The sequence below is a fragment of the Rhinoderma darwinii genome, chromosome 3 (genome assembly GCF_050947455.1).
Source record: "Rhinoderma darwinii isolate aRhiDar2 chromosome 3, aRhiDar2.hap1, whole genome shotgun sequence".
In the NCBI taxonomy this organism is placed as follows: Eukaryota; Metazoa; Chordata; class Amphibia; order Anura; family Rhinodermatidae; genus Rhinoderma; species Rhinoderma darwinii.
Window position 1 is genome coordinate 392579662 of NC_134689.1, and position 25902 is coordinate 392605563.

The 25902-nt window shown below is 42.3% G+C and overlaps 1 protein-coding gene across 2 annotated transcripts in view; it reads left to right on the top strand.

Moving 5' to 3' along the window:
• COL5A3 (collagen type V alpha 3 chain) overlaps nucleotides 1-25902 on the top strand; it is a 202949-nt gene that overhangs the window by 71339 nt on the left and 105708 nt on the right. For both annotated transcript variants that reach the window (XM_075858954.1, XM_075858956.1), the window contains exon 4: nucleotides 25690-25852. In XM_075858954.1, coding sequence (XP_075715069.1) covers nucleotides 25690-25852 — 163 coding nt within the window. The remainder of the gene's footprint in view (nucleotides 1-25689; nucleotides 25853-25902) is intronic.

Sequence of the window (25902 nt, forward strand, 5' to 3'; positions counted from 1 at the left end):
GAGGAAATGTTAGCTCCAATGTGTGGTGTTGTATAGAGAACATGTCAGATCTCCTGTGTGGTGTAGTATAGAGGACACAACAGCTCTTCTGTTTGGTGCAGTAGAGAAAATCTGTCAGCTCTACTGTGTGGTTTAGTATAAAGGAGCTGTCAGCTCTCCTGTGTCGTGTAGTAAAAAGGACCTGTCAGCTGTCCTGTGTGGTGTAGTGTAGAGGATCTGTCAGCTCTCCTGTGTGGTCTAGTAAAGAGGACCTGTCAGCTCTCCTGTGTGGTGTAGTATAAAGGATCTGTCAGCTCTCCTGTCTGGTGTAGTATAGAGGAGCTGTCATCTCTCCTGTGTGGTGTAGTATAGAGGATCTGTCAGCTCTCCTGTGTGATGCAGTGAAGAGGATCTGTCAGCTCTCCTGTGTGATTTAGTATGGAGGATCTTTCAGCTCTCCTTTGTGGTGCAGTAAAGAAGACATGTCAGCTCTCCCGTGTGGTTTAGTATAAAGGAGCTGTAAGCTCTCCTGTGTGGTATAGTAAAGAGGAGCTGTCAGCTCTCCTGTGTGGTGTAGTATAGAGGATCTGTCAGCTCTCCTGTGTAGTGTAGTTTAGAGGAGCTGTCATCTCTCCTTTGTGGTATAGTAAAGAGGACCGGTCAGCTCTCCTGTGTGGTATAGTAAAGAGAACCTGTCAAGTCTCCTGTGTGGTGTAGTATAGAGGATGTTCCATTCTCCTGTGTGGTGTCATAAAGAGGATGTGTTATTTCTACTGTGTGGTGTAGTATAGAGGAACTAACTGTCAGCTCTCCTGTGTGGTGTAGTAAAAAGGACCTGTCAGCTGTCCTGTGTGGTATAGTGTAGAGGATCTTTCAGCTCTCCTGTGTGGTCTAGTAAAGAGGACCTGTCAGCTCTCCTGTGTGGTGTAGTATAGAGGATCTGTCAGCTCTCCTGTGTGGTGTAGTATAGAGGACATGACAGCTCTTCTGTTTGGTGCAGTAGAGAAAATCTGTCAGCTCTACTGTGTGGTGTAGTATAGAGGATCTGTCAGCTCTCCTGTGTGGTGTAGTATAGAGGACAAGACAGCTCTTCTGTTTGGTGCAGTAGAGAAAATCTGTCAGCTCTACTGTGTGATGCAGTATAGAGGACATGTCAGCTTTCCTGTATATAGTAGTATAGAGGACCTGTCAGCTCTCCTGTGTGGAATAGTATAGAGAATCTGTTAGCTCTCCTGTGTGGTGAAGTATAGAGGAGCTGTCAGCTCTCCTGTGTGGTGCAGCATAGAGGAGCTGTCAGCTCTCCTGTGTGGTGCAGCATAGAGGACCTGTCAGCTCTCCTGTGTGTGGTAGAATAGAGGATTTGCCAGCTCTCCTGTGAGGTGTAGTATAGAGGATCTGTCAGTTCTCTTGTATGGTGTAGTATAGAGGAGCGGTCAGCTCTTTTATGTAGTGCAGCATAGAGGAGCTGTCAGCCCTCCTGTATGGTGCAGTACAGAGGAGCAGTCAACTCTCCTGTGTGGTGCAGTAAAGAAGACATGTCAGCTCTCCTGTGTGGTGTAGTATATAGAAACTGTCAGCTCTCCTGTGTGGTGTAGTATAAAGGAGCTGTCAGCTCACCTGTGTGGTGCAGTGAAGAGGATATGTCAGCTCTCCTGTGTGATTTAGTATAGAGGATCTTTCAGCTCTCCTTTTTGGTGCAGTAAAGAAGACATGTCAGCTCTCCTGTGTTGTTTAGTATAAAGGAGCTGTAAGCTCTCCTGTGTGGTGTAGTATAGAGGACCTGTCAGCTCTCCTGTGTGGTGTAGTATAGAGGATCTGTCAGCTCTCCTGTGTGGTGTAGTTTAGACGAGCTGTCAGCTCTCCTTTGTGGTATAAAAAGAGGACCTGTCAGCTCTCCTGTGTGATGTAGTATAGAGGATATGTCAGCTCTACTGAGTATTGTTGTAAAGAGGATCTGCCAGCTGTAATGTGTGGTGTAATATAAAAAACATGTCAGTTCCACTGTGTGGTATAGTATACAGGACATGTTAGCTCTCCTGTGTATAGTAGTATAGAGGACTTGTCAGCTCTCCTGTGTGGTGTAGTTTAGAGGAGCTGTCAGCTCTCCTTTGTGGTGTAGTAAAGAGGACCTGTCAGCTCTCCTGTTTGATATAGTAAAGAGAACCTGTCAACTCTCCTGTGTGGTGTAGTATAGAGGATTTGTCAGCTCACCTGTGTGGTGTTGTATAGGGGAACTGTCAGCTATAATGTGTGGTGTAGTATAAAGAACATGTCAGATCTCCTGTGTGATGTAGTATAGAGGACATGTCAGCTTTCCTGTGTATAGTATTATAGAGGACCTGTCAGCTATCCTCTTTGGTGTAGTATAGGGGAGCGGTCAGCTCTCCTGTGTGGTATAGTAAACAGGACCTGTCAGCTCACCTGTGTGGTGTAGTATAGAGCAGCTGTCAGCTCTCCTGTGTGATGTAGTATAGAGGATCTGTCAGCTCTCCTGTGTAGAGTAGTATAGAGGATCTGTCATGTCTATTGTTGGTATAGATACATTGATGACGTTTTTATGATCTGGAATGGTACAGATGATCAGTTGAGGGACTTTGTTGGAGTGCTTAACTGTAATGACTGTAATATGAAGCTGGAATACACTGCCAGTACTCAGGAGATCAGCTTTCTTGATCTTATGATTCGGAGGAACAATGACAGATTAGAGACATGCACCTTCAGAAAGCCTACTGCTGGTAACAGCCTCCTACTGGCTCAAAGCCGCCACCCAAAATCCCTAATATGGGGGATTCCAGTAGGTCAGTTCTTACGTCTCCGCAGGAATTGTTCTGACCTATATACTTTTAAAAAAAGAGGCGCAGGACTTGGCACTACGATTCAAACAAAGGGGATATTGTGGAAAAAGTATAAAACGTGGATATAATAGGGCGTTACACACTGATAGAAAATCCCTTTTCTATGACCATAGTCAGGAGATTAGAATGACTAGCCCACTAGATAATATGACTTCAAATCCCACTATACCTAATAGAGTCAGATTTATATCAGGTTTTGGACAACACGGGAAAAGATAAGGGAGATCTTACAAAGTAATTGGTCACATTTGACACTTTGTAAAGAAATACAAGATATGATAGGTGAATATCCAAGCATGACCTCTAGAAGAGCACCGAATCTGCGTGATCTCCATGTAAGATCAGAGTTTAAAAGGTCAGATACTACAGTATGGCCACAGCACCCCTTGAAAGGGAAGTTCAAATGTGGCACATGCCCTGTAATGGCAGGAAGGAGGTGAAGGGAAAGTGAGCCCTAATCTACCCACCGCCCTGTCCCTGCCTACTTGCAACGACCCGCCCTAGGCGACGAGGTACAACTGGGCGGCGGTCCCTACGCTGTCTAAGTGCACGGGAAAACAAACAGGGAACACGCAAGGGAAGGGGCAGTAGCCACGGAACGCCACGAGGAAATGGAGCGTCGAACGAACAGTCAGGACCAGGACGAAGTGAGTACACCCGAGCGGGCACGGAGACAGAAGCAAGCCAGGGGCAAAGCAAAGCAGGTCAAGCAGAACTGCAGCAAGGCAGAAGCACGGCAGAAGCAGGCTGGAGCAAGCAGCAGTGGGGCCAGGAATCCAAAAGAATTACAAGCACTGAGGGAGAGAACAGGGCAGGTAATAAAGGACAGGGGGCGGAGCTAACTCCGACAGACCAGGCCGCGATAGGCTCTCCCACTCCTGAGCCTGCCACCCTGGTTGGTGGGAGATGGTGTCAGTCGAACAGGTCTGACCTCAGGTGTGGATTGATTAATCCCAGGAGTACCTGGCAGATCCCTAACAGTACTCCCCCTTTTATGAGGGGCCACCGGACCCTTACTAAGGGGACCCGGTTTAGTGGGGAAGAGAAGGTGGAACCTCCTGATCAATACCCCAGCGTGAACATCACGGGCAGGTACCCAAGTCCTCTCCTCCGGCCCGTATCCTCTCCAATGGACCAGGTACTGGAGGGAGCCCTGGACCATCCTACTGTCCATAATCTTGGCCACCTCGAATTCCACCCCCTCAGGGGTGAGAACGGGAACAGGAGGTATCCTCGAGGGGGACCAGGACGGGGAGCAGCGTTTAAGGAGGGAGGCATGGAAGACGTCATGTATGCGAAAGGATGGGGGGAGCTCCAGACGGAAGGAAACAGGGTTGAGGACTTCAATGATCTTATAAGGTCCAATAAATCGGGGAGCAAACTTCCTGGACGGGACCTTAAGGCGCAAGTTCCTGGACGACAACCAGACCAAATCCCCGACGACAAACCGGGGGTTAGCAGAACGTCTACTATCCGCCTGATTCTTTTGTGCGCTCTGGGACGCCTCTAGGTTCTTCTGAACCTGGGCCCAGACAGTGCACAGTTCCCGATGAACATCCTCTACCTCAGGATTATTGGAACAACCAGGGGAGACGGAGGAGAACCTTGGGTTAAACCCGAAATTACAGAAAAACGGGGAGACCCCTGACGAGTTACTGACCCGGTTATTCAGGGAAAATTCAGCAAGGGGAAGGAATGAGACCCAATCGAATTGACAGTCAGAGATGAAACACCTTAAATATTGTTCCAGGGATTGGTTGGTCCTTTCCGTTTGGCCATTAGTTTCGGGATGGAAGGCGGAGGAGAAGGACAGATCAATCTCCAACTTTTTACAAAAAGCTCTCCAAAATAAGGAAACAAATTGTACCCCTCTGTCAGAAACGATATTGACTGGGGCCCCATGGAGACGCAGGATGTGTTTCACAAACAAAGAAGCTAACGTCTTGGCGTTAGGTAGCTTCTTAAGGGGCACAAAGTGGCACATCTTGCTGAAGCGGTCGACTACCACCCACACCACCGACTTGCCCTGAGATGGAGGCAAATCGGTGATAAAATCCATGGAGATATGGGTCCAAGGTCTCTGGGGAATGGGCAAGGAACGTAGTAGGCCCGCAGGTCGGGACCTAGGGGTTTTGGACCTAGCGCAAACCTCACAAGCGGCGACGTAAGCCCTAACGTCTTTAGGCAACCCAGGCCACCAATAGTTTCTGGTAATGAGGTGTTTGGTGCCCAAGATGCCAGGATGACCAGATAGAGCGGAGTCATGGTTTTCCCTGAGTACCCTCAGCCGGTATTGCAGGGGAACAAACAGTTTGTCCCCAGGGACGTTCCCGGGAGCTGCACCCTGATCAGCCGCGATATCAGAAGCTAAATCAGAATCCGTGGCAGAGACGATTATACCAGGGGGTAAAATACAAGCAGGATCCTTCTCGGAAGGAGGATTGGCCATGAAACTACGTGACAGAGCATCAGCCTTAATATTCTTGGACCCAGCCCTATAGGTAACCAAGAAATTAAATCTGGTAAAGAATAGTGCCCACCGAGCTTGTCTAGGATTCTTATGTAATGGCAGGAAGGAGGTGAAGGGAAAGTGAGCCCTAATCTACCCACCGCCCTGTCCCTGCCTACTTGCAACGACCCGCCCTAGGCGACGAGGTACAACTGGGCGGCGGTCCCTACGCTGTCTAAGTGCACGGGAAAACAAACAGGGAACACGCAAGGGAAGGGGCAGTAGCCACGGAACGCCACGAGGAAACGGAGCGTCGAACGAACAGTCAGGACCAGGACGAAGTGAGTACACCCGAGCGGGCACGGAGACAGAAGCAAGCCAGGGGCAAAGCAAAGCAGGTCAAGCAGAACTGCAGCAAGGCAGAAGCACGGCAGAAGCAGGCTGGAGCAAGCAGCACTGGGGCCAGGAATACAAAAGAATTACAAGCACTGAGGGAGAGAACAGGGCAGGTAATAAAGGACAGGGGGCGGAGCTAACTCCGACAGACCAGGCCGCGATAGGCTCTCCCACTCCTGAGCCTGCCACCCTGGTTGGTGGGAGATGGTGTCAGTCGAACAGGTCTGACCTCAGGTGTGGATTGATTAATCCCAGGAGTACCTGGCAGATCCCTAACATGCCCACAATGTAAATTTGTGAAAAAATCCATTATGTTTTCTGACTCTACTGGCCATAAAAAATTCAATGTACGAGTTTATCTGAACTGCCATTCCTCTTTGGTTGTTTACTTGATGTATTGCCCTTGCGGAAAAATGTACGTAGGAAAAACCATAAGAGAGGTACAAGTGAGGATCTCGGAACATATGAGAGATATAAGAAATGGAGATGACAGTAGTCCCCTAACCATGCATTTTAAAGAATGTCATGGACAATCGCCAGATGGATTAATGTTTATGGCTATATACCAACTTCCCAGGAATAATAGGGGAGGCCATCGTGATCGGTTGCTACTCCAAAAACAGAGTATGTGGATTTATAATCTAAAATCCCTAAATCCCATGGGATTGAATAATGAACTCAAGCTTCATATGTTTCTTTCATGGGACCTCGGCTCCGGGACCCAGTCCGCACGACTGTACCCAGCGTGTGGTCTGGCACCTGGAGCCCAGGCCCCATCCTTTCTTTTTCCTTCTTCTATATTTCACCTCTTTTTATTATTTTTTATTTTTCTTTTCTTTTCTTTTATTTTATTTAATTTTATTTCATTTACTTTTATTTTATTTTACATATATTTACATTTATTTTGTTTCTTATTTATTTATTTCATTATTTAATTTCTTATATGACTTAATTATGTAGATATCCAGTCAGACATATCTTCTAACATGAAAAATGAACATATACACTTACCTGAAGCCACTTGGTGCATTTGGGGTTAACTTGAATTGAGTAGTATCGACACGAATCCTTGATTGGTTGTCGATCTGCTCAAATAGACGACTAATGTTATTGTCTGTATGCATGCTCTGAGGAAGTCACGTGGTGACGAAACGCGTCAGCGTATTGTGTTTGTCTTGACGTCACATGCTGGGAGTGCGTGGATTAATCCATTACACTGCTCGAACTTAAGCGCGGTCTAACCGATGCTGTATATGGTCTGCCTTGCTGAGTTCTATATGGACTAAAACCGCTTGCTAGCCTGCTGCTATTTGGGCTTCTATTACATCCCCTCCACAAGCTGGAGAAGGAAACATACGACTAGGACGGATAATCACTATTCCAAGCCACAAGCTAAACTTGCCGGTGGAAAACGACGCACTGACCAACATCGCAGAGATTGCGCCTGACAGCGATAAGTATATGCTATTTCAATCCCATGAAGAGGTGCATTAAAGTTATTGTCTGGGAAATTTATACTTATGGCCTATCCTTAGGTTAGGTCATCAATAACAGATCGGTGGGAGTCTGACTCCCGGCACCCCCACCAATCAACTGATTGATAAGGCTGCAGTGTTTGTGGCCGCGGCCTTTTCCCAGTTTACAGGCACAGGGCCGCACACTTTACTGCACCACACAGGAAAGCTGACAGTTCCTCTTTACTACACCACACAGGAGGGCTGACAGATCCTCTTTACTACACCACACAGGAGAGCTGACAGATCCTCTTTACTACACCACACAGGAGAGCTGACAGATCCTCTATACTACACCACAAAGGAGAGCTGACAGGTCCTCTCTACTATACCACACAGGAGATCTGACAGGTTCTCTATACTACAGCACACAGGAGAACTAACAGATCCTGTATTACACCACACAGGGGAGTTGACAGCTCCTCTTTACTACACCACACAGGAGAACTGACAGATCCTCTATACTACACCACCCAGGGGAGCTGACAGATTCTCTATACTACACCACACAGGAGAGCTGACTGATCCTCTATACTACACAACGCAGGAGAACTGATAGATCCTCTATACTACACCACACAGGGGAGCTGACAGATTCTCTATACTACACCACACAGGAGAGCTGACTGATCCTCTATACTACACAACACAGGAGAACTGATAGATCCTCTATACTACACCAAAGAGGAGAGCTGACAGATCCTCTATACTACACCACACAGGAGAGCTGACAGATCCTCTATACTACACCAAACAGGAGAGCTGACAGATCCTCTATACTAAACCATACAGGAGACCTGACAGATTATCTATACTACACCACACAGGAGAGCTTACAGATCCTTTATATTTCACCACACAGGAGAGCTGACATATCCTCTATACTACACCACACAGGAGAGCTGACAGGTCCTCTATACTACACCACACAGGAGAACTGACAGATCCTCTATATTATACCACACAGGGGAGCTGAACTTTCCTCTATACTACACCACACAGGACATCTGACAGGTTCTCCATACTACACCACACAGGAGAGCTGACAGATCCTCTTTACTACACCACATAGGAGAGCTGACAGATCCTCTATACAACACCACGCTGTGGTTAAACTTTGATGTCTGCTAGTGTCGTTTTGGTTGACTGTTTACCGCCTGGGTAGTATAAACATTCATTATACAGCCACAGCTGATCAGTCACCTGTGCTTACGTGGTATATACCAGCTGGATCATTCACCCCTGCTTTCCCTGCATTGGATGGGATAACACTTTGACCGAGTATCTTTGTATGACTACACTTTATATAATAATTTTGGTTGCGATCACCCGCAATTTGCTTTGGGCATAATACACATGCTCTTATATGTGGGTTAACTAATCTCTGACGCGGCCGGGTATGTGACGTCTTTTTATGTTTGTGATTCATGTATGTGTTTTGTTTTTTGTGTTGTTTCACTTTGTTATTTAGACAAAGGACTGCAATTGATGCTACCTTGTCTTATTTAATTAATTTTGCTAATAAATTTGATATTTTTATAATTGTGCTGAGCCGAGTGCCTGTCTTTCCCGTGGTTATCTTCTGACCTTTTGCCATTCCCCTCTTTTTTCTATTTCCATTTTCTCCTTTTTTCTTTTCTGCTTTTTCTCTTTTTGATTATATCATCTGTCAGCTCTCATGTGTGGTGTAGTATAGATAATCTGTCAGCTCTCCTGTGTGGTGTAGTAAAGAGTTGCTGTCAGCTCTCCTGTGTGGTGTAGTATAGAGGAGCTGTCAGTTCTCCTGTGTGGTGTGGTGTAGTATAGAGGATCTGTCAACTCTCCTTTGTGGTATAGTAAAGAGGATCTGTCAGTTCTCCTGTGTAGTGCAGTATAGAGGAGCTTTCAGGTATCCTATGTGGTGGAGCAAAGAGGACCTGTCAGCTCTCCAGTGTAGTGAAGTAAAGAGAATCTGTAAGCTTTCCTGTGTGGTGTAGTATAAATACACTGTTAGCTCTCCTGTCTGGTGCAGTAAAGAGGAGCTGTCCGTTTCCTGTGTGGTGTAGTATAGAGAATCTGTCAGCTCTCTTGTGGGGTGTAGTAAAGCGGAGCTGTCAGCTCTCCCATGTGGTGTAGTATAGAGGATCTGTCACCTCTCCTGTGTGTGGTGTAGTAAAGAGGATCTGTCAGCTCTCCTGTATGATGTAGTATGGAGAACCTGTCAGCTCTCCTGTGGGGTGTAGTAAAGAGGACCTGTCAGCTCTCTAGTGTGTAGTATAGAGGATCTGTAAGCTCTTCTGTGTGGTGTAGTATAGAGGATTTGTCAGCTCTCCTGTGTGGTGTAGTATAGAGAATCTGTCAGCTCTAATGTGTGGTGTAGTATAGGGAAGTTGTCACCTCTCCTATGTGGTGGATTAAAAAGTGTTGCAGTATAGAGGAGCTGTCAGCTCTCCCATGTGGTGTAGTATAGAGGATCAGTCAGCTCTCCTGTGTGGTGCAGTAAAGAGAATCTGTAAGCTTTCATGTGTGGTGTAGTATAAAGACGCTGTCAGCTTTCCTGTGTAGTGTAGTATAAAGTAATTGTCAGCTCTCTTGTGTGGTGTAGTATAGAGGATCTGTCAGCTCTCCTGTGGGGTGTAGTATGGAGGATCTGTCAGCTCTCCTGTGTGGTGTTGTATAGAGGATCTGTCAGCTCTCCTATGTGGTGTAGTAAAGAGGATCTGTCAGCTCTCCTGTGTGGTGTAGTATGGAGAACCTGTCAGATGTCCTGTGTGGTGTAGTATAGAGGAAAGTTCAGCTCCCCTGTGTGGTATAATATAGAGGATCTGTCAGTTCTCCTGTGTGGTGTAGTATAGAGGACCTGTCAGCTCTCCTGTGTGGTGTAGTATAGAGGATATGTCAGCTCTCCAGTGTGGTGAAATATAAAGGATCTGTAAGCTCTCCTGTGTGGTGTAGTATAGATAATCTGTCAGGTCTCCTGTATGGTTTAGTATAGAGGATCTGTCAGCTCTCCTGTTTGGTGTAGTATAGAGGATCTGTCAGCTCTCCTGTGTGGTGTAGTATAGAGGATCTGTCAGCTCTCCTCTTTGGTGTAGTATAGAGGATCTATCAGTTCTCCTGTGTTGTGTAGTATAGAGGATCAGTCAGCTCTCCTGTGTGGTGTAGTATAGAGAATCTGTCAGCTCCCCTGTGTGGTGTAGTATAGAGGATCTATCAGTTCTCCTGCGTTGTGTAGTATAGAGGACCAGTCAGCTCTCCTGTGTGGTGTAGTATAGAGAATCTGTCAGCTCCCCTGGGTGGTGTAGTATAGAGGATCTGTCAGTTCTCCTGTGTGGTGTAGTAAAGAGGAGCTGTCAACTCCCCTGTGTGGTGTAATACAGGATCTGTTAGTTCTCCTGTGTGCTGTAGTATAGAGAACCTGTCAGATCTCCTGTGTGGTATAGTAGAGAGGACCTGTCAGCTCTCCTTTGTGGTGTAGTATAGAGGATCTGTCAGCTCTCCTGTGTGGTGTAGTAAAGAGGATCTGTCAGCTCTCCTGTGTGGTGTAGTAAAGAGGATCTGTCAGCCCTCCTGTGTGGTGTAGTAAAGAGGAACTGTCAGCTTTCCTGTGTGGTGCAGTAAAGTGTGCGGCCTTGTGCCTGTAAACTGGGAAAAGGCCGCGGCCACAAACACTGCAGCCTTATCAATCAGTTGATTGGTGGGGGTGCCGGGAGTCAGACTCCCACCGATCTGTTATTGATGACCTAACCTAAGGATAGGCCATAAGTATAAATTTCCCAGACAATAACTTTAATGCACCTCTTCATGGGATTGAAATATATAGTATAATTTAAAAGTAGAGCTTTATTTTAAAGGTGTCAGAAAAACTTTTCTGCTTTCATCCAGAAACAGCGACACTCTTGTCCTTACGATTTGTCTGTTATTGCAGCTCAGCCCAATTTAAAATTAATAGGGCTGAGCTGCAATACCACACACAGTCAATGGACAAGAGTGGCACTGTTTCTGGAAGAAATCAGAAAAGTTTTTCAAATCTCATACCAGACCTGCAAGGGCAACCTATCAATCTCTATAGCCAAAGAGTCTCTATGGAGTTCTAGAGAAAAGGAACTTTTCATCAAGAGCGAAAATAATAATCCTTAAGGGGGCTGTCCACGAACAGACAACTGATTGGTGGGGGTTAGAAACCCGGACCCTGCACCAATCAGCTGCTCCAGCTGCCTCCGCGCGCCAGATATTTAGAACGGTATGCAGTAGTTCGTTCCGGAGGCAGATGACTCCGGTCACGAAATAGCAGCTGAGCTGCAGTTATGCAGGAGCAAAGGAATAGCAAAGTGAATAGGAGCAAAGCTGCAGATCGGTCGCTATGCAGTGGTCAGAGCCATCTGCTTCTGTATCCAACTACTGCATACAGTTCAAAACATCCAGCGCACGGAGGTAGCCGAAACAGCTGATCGGTGCAGGGTCTGGGTGTCAGACCTCCACCGATCATATACTGATGTAGAAAAAGGGGGTTGGTGGATCCAGCGCTGTGGTAATTAAAAGGAAACTTTTTCCAAGTTTTAATCTTTCTTCATTAAAATAGATTAGATATCATGTTGAAAATGATGTCCTGCAATGCTGAGAATATTGAATAAAGATGGATAGCCGATTAGCCTACGCGTTTCGAACGCTGACTGCGTTCTTATTCATGGCTTGCGATGGATTGACTGACTGTGGATACTGTGTTTAAATGCCCATGGTAACATGTGTGTTTTTAATTGCGTTCCAGGAGTCTGTGCTGTGCTTTTTTGTAACCTTGTTTCAATTTGATTTTTTTCCTTTAAATATTGAATATGAGAGGTGCAGTTTCTCTTAGCACGATACATTTCCCCTACTTGAATGGATTTGATGGTTTGTTTTAGGTGGTTGCTGTTGGCATGCAATATTGTATTCCCACTAGTCATTTTACGGTGGGTTTTTGTTTCAATGATGTTGCCTTCTTCACCTTTTAAGTCAAGATCTAAGAATGTAATGTTGTTTTGGTCATGATTGTGGGTGAATTTGAGATTGTATGTGTTGTTGTTTAAAAATTCAATAAATGTGGGAATTGTGTTTACATCATCTTTCCATATGAATAGAAGGTCGTCTATGTATCTTCCGTACCATTCTATTTGTCCTTCATATGGGTTATTTGAAAAAATAAAGAATTCTTCCCACCATGACATTACCAGATTTGCAATAGATGGAGAAAATTTAGCTCCCATTGAGACGCCAGATAACTGTAAATAAAATTTTTCATCGAATTGGAAATAGTTATGCGACATGAGGAACATTAGTACTTCCAGGATATAATTTTGAAAATCCTTAGTATAGGTGCTATGTGCAGTTAGATTATATTTTAGTGCATCATGTGCAACTTGGTGTGGTATTGCCGTGTATAGTGAAACTACATCACATGTTAGCCATGTTAAATTTTTTCTCCATTTTTTGTATTGGAAAGCTTGTAAAACATCTCTTGTGTCTTTTAAGAATCCTGGTGATTGTTGAGCAAGTGGTTGCAATAAAGAATCTAGCCACTCCGATAATCTTTCTAAAATGGACCCTATTCCCGAGACAATGGGTCTCATAGGTGGGGGAATAATATTTTTATGGATTTTTGGTAAGGCATGTATTATAGGTATAGTTGGGTATTCTATATAAATGTAATCCAGTTGTTTTTGGGTTAGAAAACCATCATTTAGACCTTCTTTTAGCAAATTTTTCATTTTGAATTGTATTTTTTCCGTTGGATTATTGTCTAATTGTTTGTACGTATTTTTGTCTGCTAGTAAGTCTAATATCGATTTTTTGTAATCATTTTTATCCATTATTGCTATTCCTCCGCCTTTATCTGAATTTTTTATGATTATTTCTTTATTATCTTTTAAAGATTGAATAGCCTTTTTTAGGCGTGTGGGAAGGTTTGTTTCGTATTTAGTTTCTTTGATGCTCTCTATTACCAGTTGAAAATGATCCATTGATTCCGTTCTAGATGTTATGGGATAGAATTTTGGATTATTTGTAGTAAAATTACTTGCAGAACTAATAGATTTCTGAGGTGTTTCTGTACTTAAACTTTCGAGGCACATTAATGTTTGTAGTTCTTGAAAAGAGAATTCTTTTCTAGTATCTTGTTCCTTAGGATTAATTGGTTCAATTTGGGTACTTGCAAATTCTTCATTTGTTGTTAATTCATTAGTAGTTATTTCAGATGAAAGGAAATGTCGTTTAATGGTGAGATTCCGTACAAATTTGTTAATGTCCAGTATGGTATGGAATGGGTCGAAATTGTTGCTCGGGGCAAAGTTTAGGCCTAATGTCAATGCTTCGATCTGTGCTTCAGTAAGAGAAATGGAGGATAGATTTACGACATTTGGATTTAGTGTAGGTATTTGCGTGATCGGAGGCGACGGCTTAAATCCTGGTCTATTTTGTCTATGTTTCCTGCCGCCCCTCCTCTCTCGTTTTTTGACGTTTTAGGTGTATTGTCGTATCTATAGTTGTTTTGAGAATGGAATCTAGGATTTTCTTCCTCTGAATAGCCATCCGTAGAATCTATTTCAGTTGAGCTAAAACTGACTTTGTTGTAAAGGTCTTTTCGTTTCTTATGACGATTTTGATGTTTAAGAATGGGTCTGATGTTATTTCCGGTATTATCTCTATGATTCCAATTATATACTTCATTCTCTTTATAATCTTGTGTATCTCTTTGAAATTTCTTCTTTTTAGTTTCTGCTATTGATTTGTTGAGTTTTTCAATGAATGAAGAAATTCGTCTCAATTTAAAAAGGGAGCTTATGTTCCATTATTGAAATCTATAGTAGACACAAATAATATACTCAACTAAAAGCCCTATATTCATTAACAATAGATCAATTACGAAGATCGAAAATATACAAAAACACAATAAATATTATTAATACCAGTTAAATATATAGATACTCTTCAACCAGTTTTCTGCCAACTTATTGGTTTCCATTCACACATGTAACCAAAAAAAGAGATAAAATAGACACATTTCCAGCATTGCCACAATTGAAAACAGAGAAAACATAGAAATTCTTGGGTCAACAATAAATACATTATAGCAAAACAGTGCAGTACGTAACCACGTATACACGTAAAAACGAGTCACATTGAATTTAAATAAAAAAATACAAATCAAATGGCGAATATATATAAACAATTGAAAGTTTTCCACGTAACCAAAAAAGTTTTGAAAATATTCACAACTTCTATCCTCAATTTAATAAGTTTTTAACAGCATTATATACCAAAACACCAAAAGATATATATGCTTATTAGCAGACAATGTCACAATTCTCCAATCACTTACAACAACCTTCCTTTACTTAGTTACCATACATACTCAGCTGACTCAATACGTTTACGAGCCATTTCTAACATACCTAAAAGAACATCCAATTTAACTAATAACACCTAGAACCTCCAGAAGTCCATAATACAACATTATAATACTCACTAACACGGAACTAGTTGAATCGAAGTGTCGGATGTTCGGGTGGAAGAGGCAGGTCCGGGTTTGCGCTTCAACAGCACAGACTCCTGGAACGCAATTAAAAACACACATGTTACCATGGGCATTTAAACACAGTATCCACAGTCAGTCAATCCATCGCAAGCCATGAATAAGAACGCAGTCAGCGTTCGAAACGCGTAGGGTAATCGGCTATCCATCTTTATTCAATATTCTCAGCATTGCAGGACATCATTTTTAACATGATATCTAATCTATTTTAATGAATAAAGATTAAAACTTGGAAAAAGTTTCCTTTTAATTACCACAGCGCTGGATCCACCAACCCCCTTTTTCTACAAACAGTAAGTTTTTCGTGTGCCGTCACGAGGACCCGAGCACTAGGACTACTACCTAAATATACAAGTCCAGTCAATAAGGTGAGCTGGAGACATCTCCCCAATTTCTGCTTGTTCATATACTGATGACCTATCCTGTGGATAGGTCATCAGTTGTTCGGTCGTGGACAACCCCTTTAAATGTAATAGGTTTATCCTTGCTAAACTCCAGTCCCCTAGCTTCCCCTGCTTGTTCACTACCTGGATTTTTAGATTCAGAAGTGTTGTCTTTACAAAAGACTCTGTACAGTGAACTGATGAAGAAAAAATGTACTTTCCCAGAATTTGGTGTAACACTAAAAATTGCATTATTGAAGCACAGCTAAGTTCAGGGGCATGGATATTAAAAGAGCAAAGATAGCAGTAAAACCAGGGCCTGAGGTGGCCCAAAGGCCCCGCTGCCACATAAGAAGACACCAGTACATGGTGGTAGGCATGGGGCTTTATAACAAGCTGTTAAGGATATATCTGTAAACAAGGCGTCAACTGTTTCCAGTAGCAACCAGCAGAATTATGAATACAGCTCTGGAGTAGAATACAGACTATAACTCAGGATCAGTACCAGATAAATAATGTAATATGTTCTACTCAACCTTTTATCTATAAATAAACTGAACACATTGAAGCAAGCCTACAGTTCCTTTATATTTGACTGTAGAAAGCAAATTCCTTTGTCTTGGTAAAGGTCCAGGAATAAGTCGGCAAATCTGTGACTAAAAGTCATTTCTAAGTCAGATTAAGTTAATCCATTTTTTGTGGTTTCTTGTAACTTTAGTCTGGTACTTATCACATTACACAATCAGCAGTGTTAGTATGTAGGATGTAAAGTGAATGCCGCCCTGGCAGGTGTGCCAATGACTGTCGGATACGATCATTGTGGTGAATAAATTAGATCTGATATGGAGTTTAATGATATTACTTTTAGGATACATACAAAACATATAAGCATAGAGTTATATATAGGCTGTCAATTGTTTGTATTAAAACACCAATCCCACCCCTATACTCTCCTTGTCTGTGTGCCCCCAGCAGGCACTCAAGCTCCTACCCCTGCAGGGCTGGGCAGTGTTATTCAGCACCCTGCGGTGTAGTTATATGGGGTGTAGAGCAGTCGCACCGTAGCCCTGGTTCCTGAGGGGGCCCAAAGCCTCACAGACACATAAGAAAACACCAGTATTATAAATAGCGCGTGTTAGGTGGGGGGCCCTGTTACATATTTTGCATAGGGTCCCAGGAGTTTTAAGTTATGCCTTGGTCAGTCCCCCACAGTGCTACAGATCTTATGTCCAAGACAATGGGGGGGGGGTGAGGATGAAGCAGACCTCCCCAATTTTAAAATTTGCCTTTTGAAGAGTGTTGGAATCCCCACACCAAAACCCCAACTTGTACGATATAGATGTGCTGATGTTCATTGTAGGGCCTCAAAGCAAAAAGAAAATCAGATCTTTCTTCTGGTGTGGCTCATTGGATGTTCACTAGAGCCCCGTGTGCACCCTACAGCTAACCCCAAAGCTCTTCCTCCCTTCTTCAGATTGGCAACTATGTGGGTACATTGTAGTGTTTAACAGAATATAGGAGCATTTATAGCATTTTGAGTTTTATTTTTGTAATTTTTTTGAAAAGTTTTGGGATTATTTCAAAAATGGGGCATGGCCTGCCTCTATTTTACATAGTTAGTACTGTTGAAAAAAGACACATGTCCATCAAGTTCAACCAAGGGATGGGAAAAGGGAAGGGAAAAATGTCTACAAATAGGAACTAATATTTTTTTGTTCTAGGAAATTATCTAAGCCTTTTGTAAAGCCATCTACTGTCCCTGCTGTGACCAGCTCCTGCGGTGACTATTCCATAGATTCACAGTTCTCACAGTAAAGAAGGCTTGTCGCCTCTGCAGGTTGAACCTTTTTTCTCCAGAGGGAGGGAGTGCCCCCTTGTTTTTTGAGGGGGTTTTACATGGAACAGGATTTCACCATATTTTTTGTATGTGCCATTAATATATTTATATAAGTTAATCATGTCCCCCCTTAGTCGTATTTTTTCAAGCTAAATAGGTTTAATTCTTTTAATCTTTCCTCATAACTTAGATTCTCCATGCCCCTAATTAGCTTTGTTGCTCTTCTATGTATTTTTACCAACTCCAGGGCATCCTTTCTATGAACTGGAGCCCAGAACTGAACTGCCTATTCTAGATGAGGCCTCACTAATGCTTTGTAAAGTGGTAATATTACATCCCTGTCCCGCGAGTCCATGCCTCTTTTAATACACGACAATATCCTGCTGGCCTTTGAAGCAGCTGATTGACATTGTGCTGTTATTTAGTTTATGATCTACAAGTACACCCAGATCCTTATCAACAAGTGACTCCCCCAGTGTAGCTCCCCCTAGGACATATGATGCATGCAGATTGTTGGTACCCAGATGCATAACTTTATATTTATCTACATTAAACTTTATTTGCCAAGTGGATGCCCAAACACTTTGTTTGTTTAAATCAGCTTGCAATTCACGAACATCTTCCATAGACTGAACATTACTACATAGCTTGGTGTCATCTGCAAAAATAGAAATAGTGCTATTAATCCCATCCTCTACATCATTAATAAATAAGTTGAATAATAGTGGTCCTTGCACGGAACCCTGGGGTACACCACTTATAACCGGGGACCATTCAGAGTAGGAAACATTGACCACAACTCTCTGGATATGGTCCTTGAGCCAATTCTCATCCAATTACAAACTATACTTTCTAAACCTATAGTCCTTAATTTACCCATTAGACGTCTATGGGGGACAGTGTCAAATGCCTTTACAAAGTCCAAAAACACTACATCCACAGGGGCCCCTCTGTCTAGGCTTCTGCTCACCTCTTCATAAAAACAGATCAGGTTGGTTTGACAGCTTCTGTCCTTAGTAAAACCGTGCTGGCTGTCACTTGTAATACTATTTTTTGTCACATAATCCTGTATATAGTCCCTCAATAGCCCCTCAAACATTTTCCCCACAATGGATGTTAAGCTTACCCGGGGAAGACCTAGAGTCCTTTTTGAAAATAGGCACCACATTTGCCCTGCGCCAGTCCCTTGGCACTATACCAGTCACTAGAGAATCTCTAAATATTATGAAGAGGGGGACAGAAATAACTGAACTAAGCTCTTTAAGAACTCTAGGGTGTAACCCATCTAGTCCCGGGGACTTGTGCACATTAATTTAATTTAGCTTGGACCATCTCTACATTCATCCAATTCAGTATATCACTGATATATTAACAGCACTGGCACCAGCTACATCAGATGCTCTTTCTTCTGTTGTATATACAGAGCTAAATAACCCATTTAATAACTCTGCCTTCTATTGATCCCCTGAGACCAACTCCCCATTACCACTATCTAGGGGTCCTACATGTTCAGACATTGGCTTTTTTGCATTTATATACTTGAATTACCGAATTTTTTGGGATTTGTTTTACTATCCTTGGCCACCTGCCTTTCATTTTGTATTTTTGCTGATTTTATTACATTTTTACAGATTTTATTAAGCTCTTTATATTTTACAAAGGCTACAGCTGTACCCTCAGATTTGTATTTTTTAAATGCCCTTTTTTGTTATGTATTGCCCTTTTTACAGAAGGTGTAAGCCATGTGGGGTTTAATTTTAGTCGTTTATACTTGTTACCTATAGGAATACATTTTGCACTATAATTATACAAAGTAGATTTTAAGATCTACCATTTATCATTTGTCCCATTATTTGACATTAGTTCTTCACAGTCTATATCCTGAATTACAGCCCTCACCCTGGAGAAATTGGCTTTCTTAAAATTAAGTGTTTTTGCCCTCCCAGCCTGTGTTTCTTTTTTACAGTATAGGTAAAATGTAACTATATTGTGATCACTGTTACCGAGGTTTTCACGAACATTGACATTCCCAACAAGCTCTGCATTATTAGAAATGACCAGATCCAACAGAGCTTCACCTCTAGTCGGGTCTTCCACAAACTGACCCATAAAATTTTCCTGCAACAGGTTGAAGAAATTTCTCCCCTTTGCAGTTGAAGCCGAACCTTGACACCAATTAATATCCCGGTAATTAAAATCTCCCATTATTACTACATAATCTCCCATTATGTTCATTTTAATTATGAGTTCATTTTAATGTTATACTCTGAGAAGGGTTCTACGCAAAATCTATATTGGTCCTACCTATCTGGTGTCTGCCCAGCATTGACCACAACCCTCCCACTCGCCAGCTGCCATACCTACTGCTCCCTTTCTATGAAGGGCTATGAAGTAATGCAAAGGAGGTGGCTAGTGTCAATGTCCCAACCCAAGCACCAACTAACTAGCCTATTGAGAGGCATGTTTTGGCACCCTTCAGCAAGATGCCCAGGCTACCGCACCCATTTTGTTTAAAACTTTTAAGTGAAGCACAGGAGAAGGCTAGTGTCAAAATGCCAAATAAACAGTTGCTATTGTAGAAGCATGTTTTGGCACCCTTTAGCCAGGTGCCTCAGCTATTGCACCCCTTCTGCGAAGGTCTATGAAATAATGCATAGGAGTAGGTGAATGTAAAAATGCCCCTTTCCCTTGTACCTTTTGCTGATCTATTGGGAGAGACATGGTTTGTCACCTGGCCTCTCTATCTCCAAAACACAATAGCAGTGGTATGGCCATTCTCTACGGTAGGCACACTACTGTTCTGTCATGTGATGATATTTAGTATCTGCTTTTATTCGGAATTGTACAACTTTTTATGTCTGGAATACAAGTCATATCCCGTGTGTGTCTAAAAACACCTTCTACATTTCGGTGCTTGTAACTTGAACATACAAGTCGTGGACAAAATTGTTGTTACCCTTTTGTTAAAGAAAGAAAAACCCACATAGTCACTGAAATAACTTGAAACTGACTAAAGTAATATTAAATTTTAATTTACTGAAAATCAACTAATGTAAATCAGACATTGCTTTGGAATTGTGATTCAATAGAAAAAAAATAAAATAATTAACTAATAAAACTGGCCTGGAAAAAAAATGGTCGTCCCCTTAACGTAATATTTTGTTGCACAACCTTTTCAGTCAATCACTGCAAACAAATGATTTCTGTAACTCTCAATGAGACTTCTGCACCTGTCCACAGGTATTTTGGCCGAGTCCTCGTGAGGACACTGCTCCAGCTGTCTCAGGTTTGAAGGTTCCTTCACCAGACTGCAGATTTCCGCTCCTTCCACAGATGTTCAATAGGATTTAGATCAGGGCTCATGGAAGCCACTTCAGAATAGTCCAATGCTTTGCTCTTAGCCATTCTTGAATGTATTTAGCGGTGTGTTTTGGGTCATTATCCTGTTGGAGCACCCATGACCTGAGACTGAGACCAAGCTTTCTGACACTGGGCAGCACATTTCGCTCCAGAATGTCTTGAGATTTTATTTTACACTGCACAGATTCAAGACGCCCTGTACCAGATGCCGCAAAGCGGCCCCCAAACATTACCGAGCCTCCTCCATGTTTCACAGCATGTACAATGTTCTTTTCTTTGTATGCTTCATTTTTGCGTCTGTGAATATGGAGCCGATGTGACTTGTCAAAAAGCTCCAGTTGTGTCTCATCTGTCCATAGGACATTCTCCCAGAAGCTTTGTGGCTTGTCAGTATGCCTTTTGGCAAATTCCAGTCTCGCTTTTTTATGATTTGCTTTCAACAGTAGTTTCCTCCTCGGTCGTCTTCCATTAAGTCCACTTTGCCAAAGAAAGTGACCTTGGAGTTCACCTCTAATCTCTTTGGAAGTTGTCTTGGGCTCTTTGGTTACCATTCGTATTATCCTGCTCTTCAATTTGCCATCAATTTTCCTCTTGCGGCCACATCCAGGGAGGTTGGCTACAGTCCCATAGACCTTAAACTTCTGAATAATATGTGCATGTAGTAAGAGGAACATCAAGCTGTTTGGAGATGGTCTTCCGGCCTTTACCTTTAACATGTTTGTCTATAATTTTCTTTCTGATCTCCTGAGACAACTCTCTGCTTAGCTTTCTTTGGTCCTTGTTCAGTGTGGTACCCACCATGATACCAAACAGCACAGTGTCCACTTTTCACCCTTCAAATAGGCAGACTGACTGATTACAAGTTTGAAGACACCTGTGGTGCCAATTACAGGACACCCCTTAGTTTAACATGTCCCTATGGTCAAATTATTTTCAATCCTTTCTAGGGGGACCATCAGATTTGTCCAGGCCAGTTTCATTATTTTTTTTTTTAATTCTGTTGAACCACAATTCAAAAGCAATGTCTGATTTACATTAGTTAATTTTCAGTAAATTAAAATGTATGATTACTTATGTCAGTTTCAAGTTATTTCAGTGACCTTTGTGGGTTTTTTCTTTCTCTAACGGAAGGATACCAACAATTTTGTCCACGACTTGTAAATGTCTTGATGATGATCAAATGAAGAGCCACCATAGTATTTGCAAATAGTATTCATCCATAAATAATTATATAGTACCAGTCAAAAGTTTGGCCACACCTTTTCATTCCATGGTTTTTCTTGTTTTTTTTATTTTCTACATTGTAGATTCATATTGAAGACATGATCACTATGAAGAAACACATGGAATTAAGTGGTAAACTAAAAGGTGTTAAACAAAACAGAATATGTTTTATATTTTAGATTCTTCAAGGTGGCCCTCTTTTGCTTTGATGACAGCTTTGCACACTCTTGGCATTCTCTCAATCAACTTCATGAGGTAGTCACCTGGGATGGTTTGCCAACAGTCTTGAAGGAGTTTCCAGTGGTATTGAGCACTTGCTGGCTGCTTTTCCTTCACTCTACGGTCCAACTTATATCAAACCATCTCAATTGGGTTTAGGTCGGGTGATTGTGGAGGCCATGTCAACTGACGTAGCACTCCATTACTCTTCTTCTTGGTCAAGCCCTTACATAGCTAGGAGGTGTGTTTGGGGTCATTATCCCATTGAAAAACAAATGATAGTCCCACTAAGCTGGGATGGCATGCCATTGCAGAATGCTGTGGTAGCCATGCTGGTTGTGTTCCTTGAATTTTGAAGAAATTCCCAACAGTGTCACCAGCAAAGCACCCCCACACCATCACACCTCCTCCATCATGCTTCATGGTGGGAACCGCACATGTAGAAACCATCCGCTCACCTTTTCTGCGTTTCGCAAAGACTTGGCAGTTAGAACTTAAAATCTAAAATTTTGAGTCATCAGACCAAAGTACAGATTTCCACTGATCTAATGTCCATTCCTTGTGTTTCTTGGCCCAAGCAATTCTCTATTTCTTCTTCTTCTTCTTCTTCTTCTTGTTCCTCAGAAGTGGCTTTTTTTTTGCAGCAATTCGACCATAAAGGTCTAATTCTCGCAGTCTCCTATGAACAGTTGATGTTCAGATGTGTCTGGTACTTGATCTCTGTGAAGCATTTCTGTGGGCTCTAATCTGAGGTGCTGGTAATTTACGATTTCTGAGGCTGGGGGTTCTAATGAACTTCTCCTATGCAGCAGAGGTAACTCTTGGTCTTCCTTTCCTCGGGCGGTCCTCATGAGAGCCAGTTTCATCATAGCGTTTGATGGTTTTCATAACTGCACTTGAGGATATCTTCAAAGTTCTTGAAATTTTCTAGATTGACTGACCTTCATGTGTAACTGTAATGATGGACTGTCGTTTTTCTTTACTTAGTTGAGTGGTTCTTGCCATAATGTGGATTAGAACAGTAGTTGAATGGGGCAAAACACTATATGGAAGTGTGTATCAATCCTACCTCTGCACAACATGACTGTAGTTATATTCTTTTACATAGTATTATAGTAGTTATATTCTTGTATATAGGGGGCAGTATTATAGTAGTTACATTCTTGTTTATAGGGGGCAGTATTTTATTAGTTATATTCTTGTACATTTTTGGCAGTTTTATAGTAGTTACACTTTATTTGTCTTGTGAAGTACCGTTTTCATTTTAATAGATTCTAAATAAATAAAATAAAACATAAGTGTCTAACGCTAAGCAGAAAATGACAATGGCTCAGAATATAAAGTTTCTCATATAACCCCCACAAATCATTCTTCAGAATTAGAGTTGTGTACAGCAGGTTACAGCATGCCAACAGTCCAACACATGAGTGTCACGCTCTTCAAGATGATAGTAGGATATTATTGTTGTTAACCGGCTTTCCTCGGTAGATAAAGACCAGATGGTCTGTCTCGACTAACTTTTTATCTCTACTTCACTTCAAAGTAATTTCTTCTCTCACACGCTTTCACTTAGCAAAAATTTACAACTCAGCATTTGTCTGATCATGTGATTTAATCCTCACAACACAAAAAAACCTCTTTCTGTATTAAAGTAAAAAATAAAATTTAGGTGGCAGATTCCAGAAAAATTCGCCCCTCCCCCTTACTTAGAGCCACCTTAGACCTGAGACCTACACCCTTAAAGTACACTAATAACAAGTGGAGATGTGTTTTCAAGGGGTAAGGCTGGGAGTTGGGAAGGTGTTGTACATATAGACCAAGTCAACTAATATAAAATTAGAAGGGTTGTCCACTTCGGACAATCCTTTTTTGTTAGAAGGGTCACTTCCATAGTTGATAAAGTCGAAAAAACGACACAGGTCCTTCAAGTTCAATCTAAAATCCTCCAGTGTTGATCCAGAGAAAGGTAAAAATCACTTTGAGGGAGTTGCCAATTGCTATATATTAGGCTGAAAAATTATTTTGCAACTCCAAATATGACAATCGGAATAAATCCATTGATCAACGACCCGTATCTAGCCATCTGGTACCTATAAATTGTGATATTATATCTTTCAAGAGGCCTTTTTGAACTTGTTTGACAAATCAACCATCACAACATTTTATGTCAGCGAGTTCCACATTACTGCTCTTACAGTAAGGAATCCCCATCTATGATGATAGTGAAATAGTCTTTTCTCTAGCAGTAGTGGATGCCCCCTTATCAAGGTTACAGGCCCAGGTTTAAAAAAAATACTAGACAGCTCTTTGTACTCTCTGTGTTGTTCAATGATAATAAACACATCACATAAAGTCCCCCTGCTCAGACCCCAGCTGTTATCTGTGGGGAAACCTGGCAGGCAGTGTTTAATTTCCCTGCAGCGCCACCGCAGGGGAAATTAAACATTACACAGAGCTCATTATAATCAATAGATTCTTTGTGTAATGCAAACCAGGACAGGTCCTCCAGAGCGAGAGAAACTCTGTAACCACTCTCCCCTCTGGCTAAGAGATAATAATCCTGAACATGGGGCTCCATATCTATAAACTCAGAATTCCCTCATACAGAAGTCCTTAGACTGGACAAATGATTAAAGAGTAATTATCATTTAAAAAAAAATTACAATCCCTCCTTAGGCAGCTGTAGATGTGTATTGGATGTAGTACCCCAGGGAGGTTGTGTGTAACCAGCATATATTGGTAATTTTTTGTCTTCCCTCTGCCGGGATTTCTGTAAATTTACATGTTCCCTCTCCATGCCTGCTGAGTCAGCAGGCTCTTCCTGGTGGGATGTCAGCAATGTGCTGTGTATACTGAACCAATCAAATGTCTTCTCTCTGCTGCTCCCTCTCCTCCTCATGCTGTTTACTGAAACACTAAGTAAGAATCTGCAGCTACATCCCCCTCCTCTCCCTCCTCTCTGTCTTCTATTTAATGTATTTGTCTTTATTGACTTATTGATAACTGTGAACATTAGCAGAGATCCCGCAGGCAGGGAAAGGGGAGCTTCAGGCTGCTGGAAAGTGAGGAAAAGGCCACTTTCCCCATATAAGCTATATTACAACATTTTACATTAATACATGTACTATTAGTTCATGCAAAAATAAATCCTAAAAATAGGTGCGCTTTAGAAGTGCTGTTTAATTTTAACCCCGTGGTGACATCCGACGTGCTATTACGTCAAATGTATGCCATCACAATATGGCGCAGGCTCAAAAGCTGAGCCCACACCATATGTGGCAGATGCTGGCTGTTTCAAACAGCTGACGCCCACCTGCAACGGCCAGGATCGGATGTATAACCCCCTCAACCCCATCATCTGAGTAGTTATACAGAAGGAGGGGGCTCTCTCTGTCCCGCGATAGGCCCCACGCGACAAAATCGCCGTTGCCGATCAGTTGAGCATCCCTTAGTGAAGGCCTTTAAGTCTGCCTTCTGTGATCTATTATTAAGCCTTACCAGAGGTAAGTCTTAATAGTAGAGCACAGATAAAGGCAATACACTGCAATACATAAGTATTTCAGTGTATTACATGAGCAATCTAACAATCGCATGGTAATGTATTCAAATTTCATGTTATTTAACCTGCCGGTGAATGAAAAAAAAATTCGCAAAGCAAACATTGCTATTTTTTGTCAGTATTCCAGTACATTCTATGATAAATCAAATGGTACCAGTAATAACTATTTGTCATGCAAAAAACAAGCCTCGCACGACTTATGTCGACGGAAAAGTAAAAAAGCTATGCCTCTTGGAATGCGACGATGGAAAAACAAAAATTGTCAGGGCCTCCAAAGGGGTTACTTGTTCTCATTATTGTGTTGCTGTTTTTTATGTGCGGATATTCGGTAAAAATATGAATCTCATAATCGTCGCTGATTGTTATAGGTGGCATCGAATTGGACTTAGCGTCGAAGGGAAAAATGTGACCATGGTTGTGGACTGTGAGAAGAAGCAGACCCATTTCTTGGACCGCGGGGACGATCCCATCGTTAGCACGGATGGTGTCACCCTGTTCGGGACACGACTACTTGATGAGGAGGTCTTTGAGGTAGGTCTTGAGAACCTTTTGCCAGGAGGATCTTCTTACCTCTATATCTT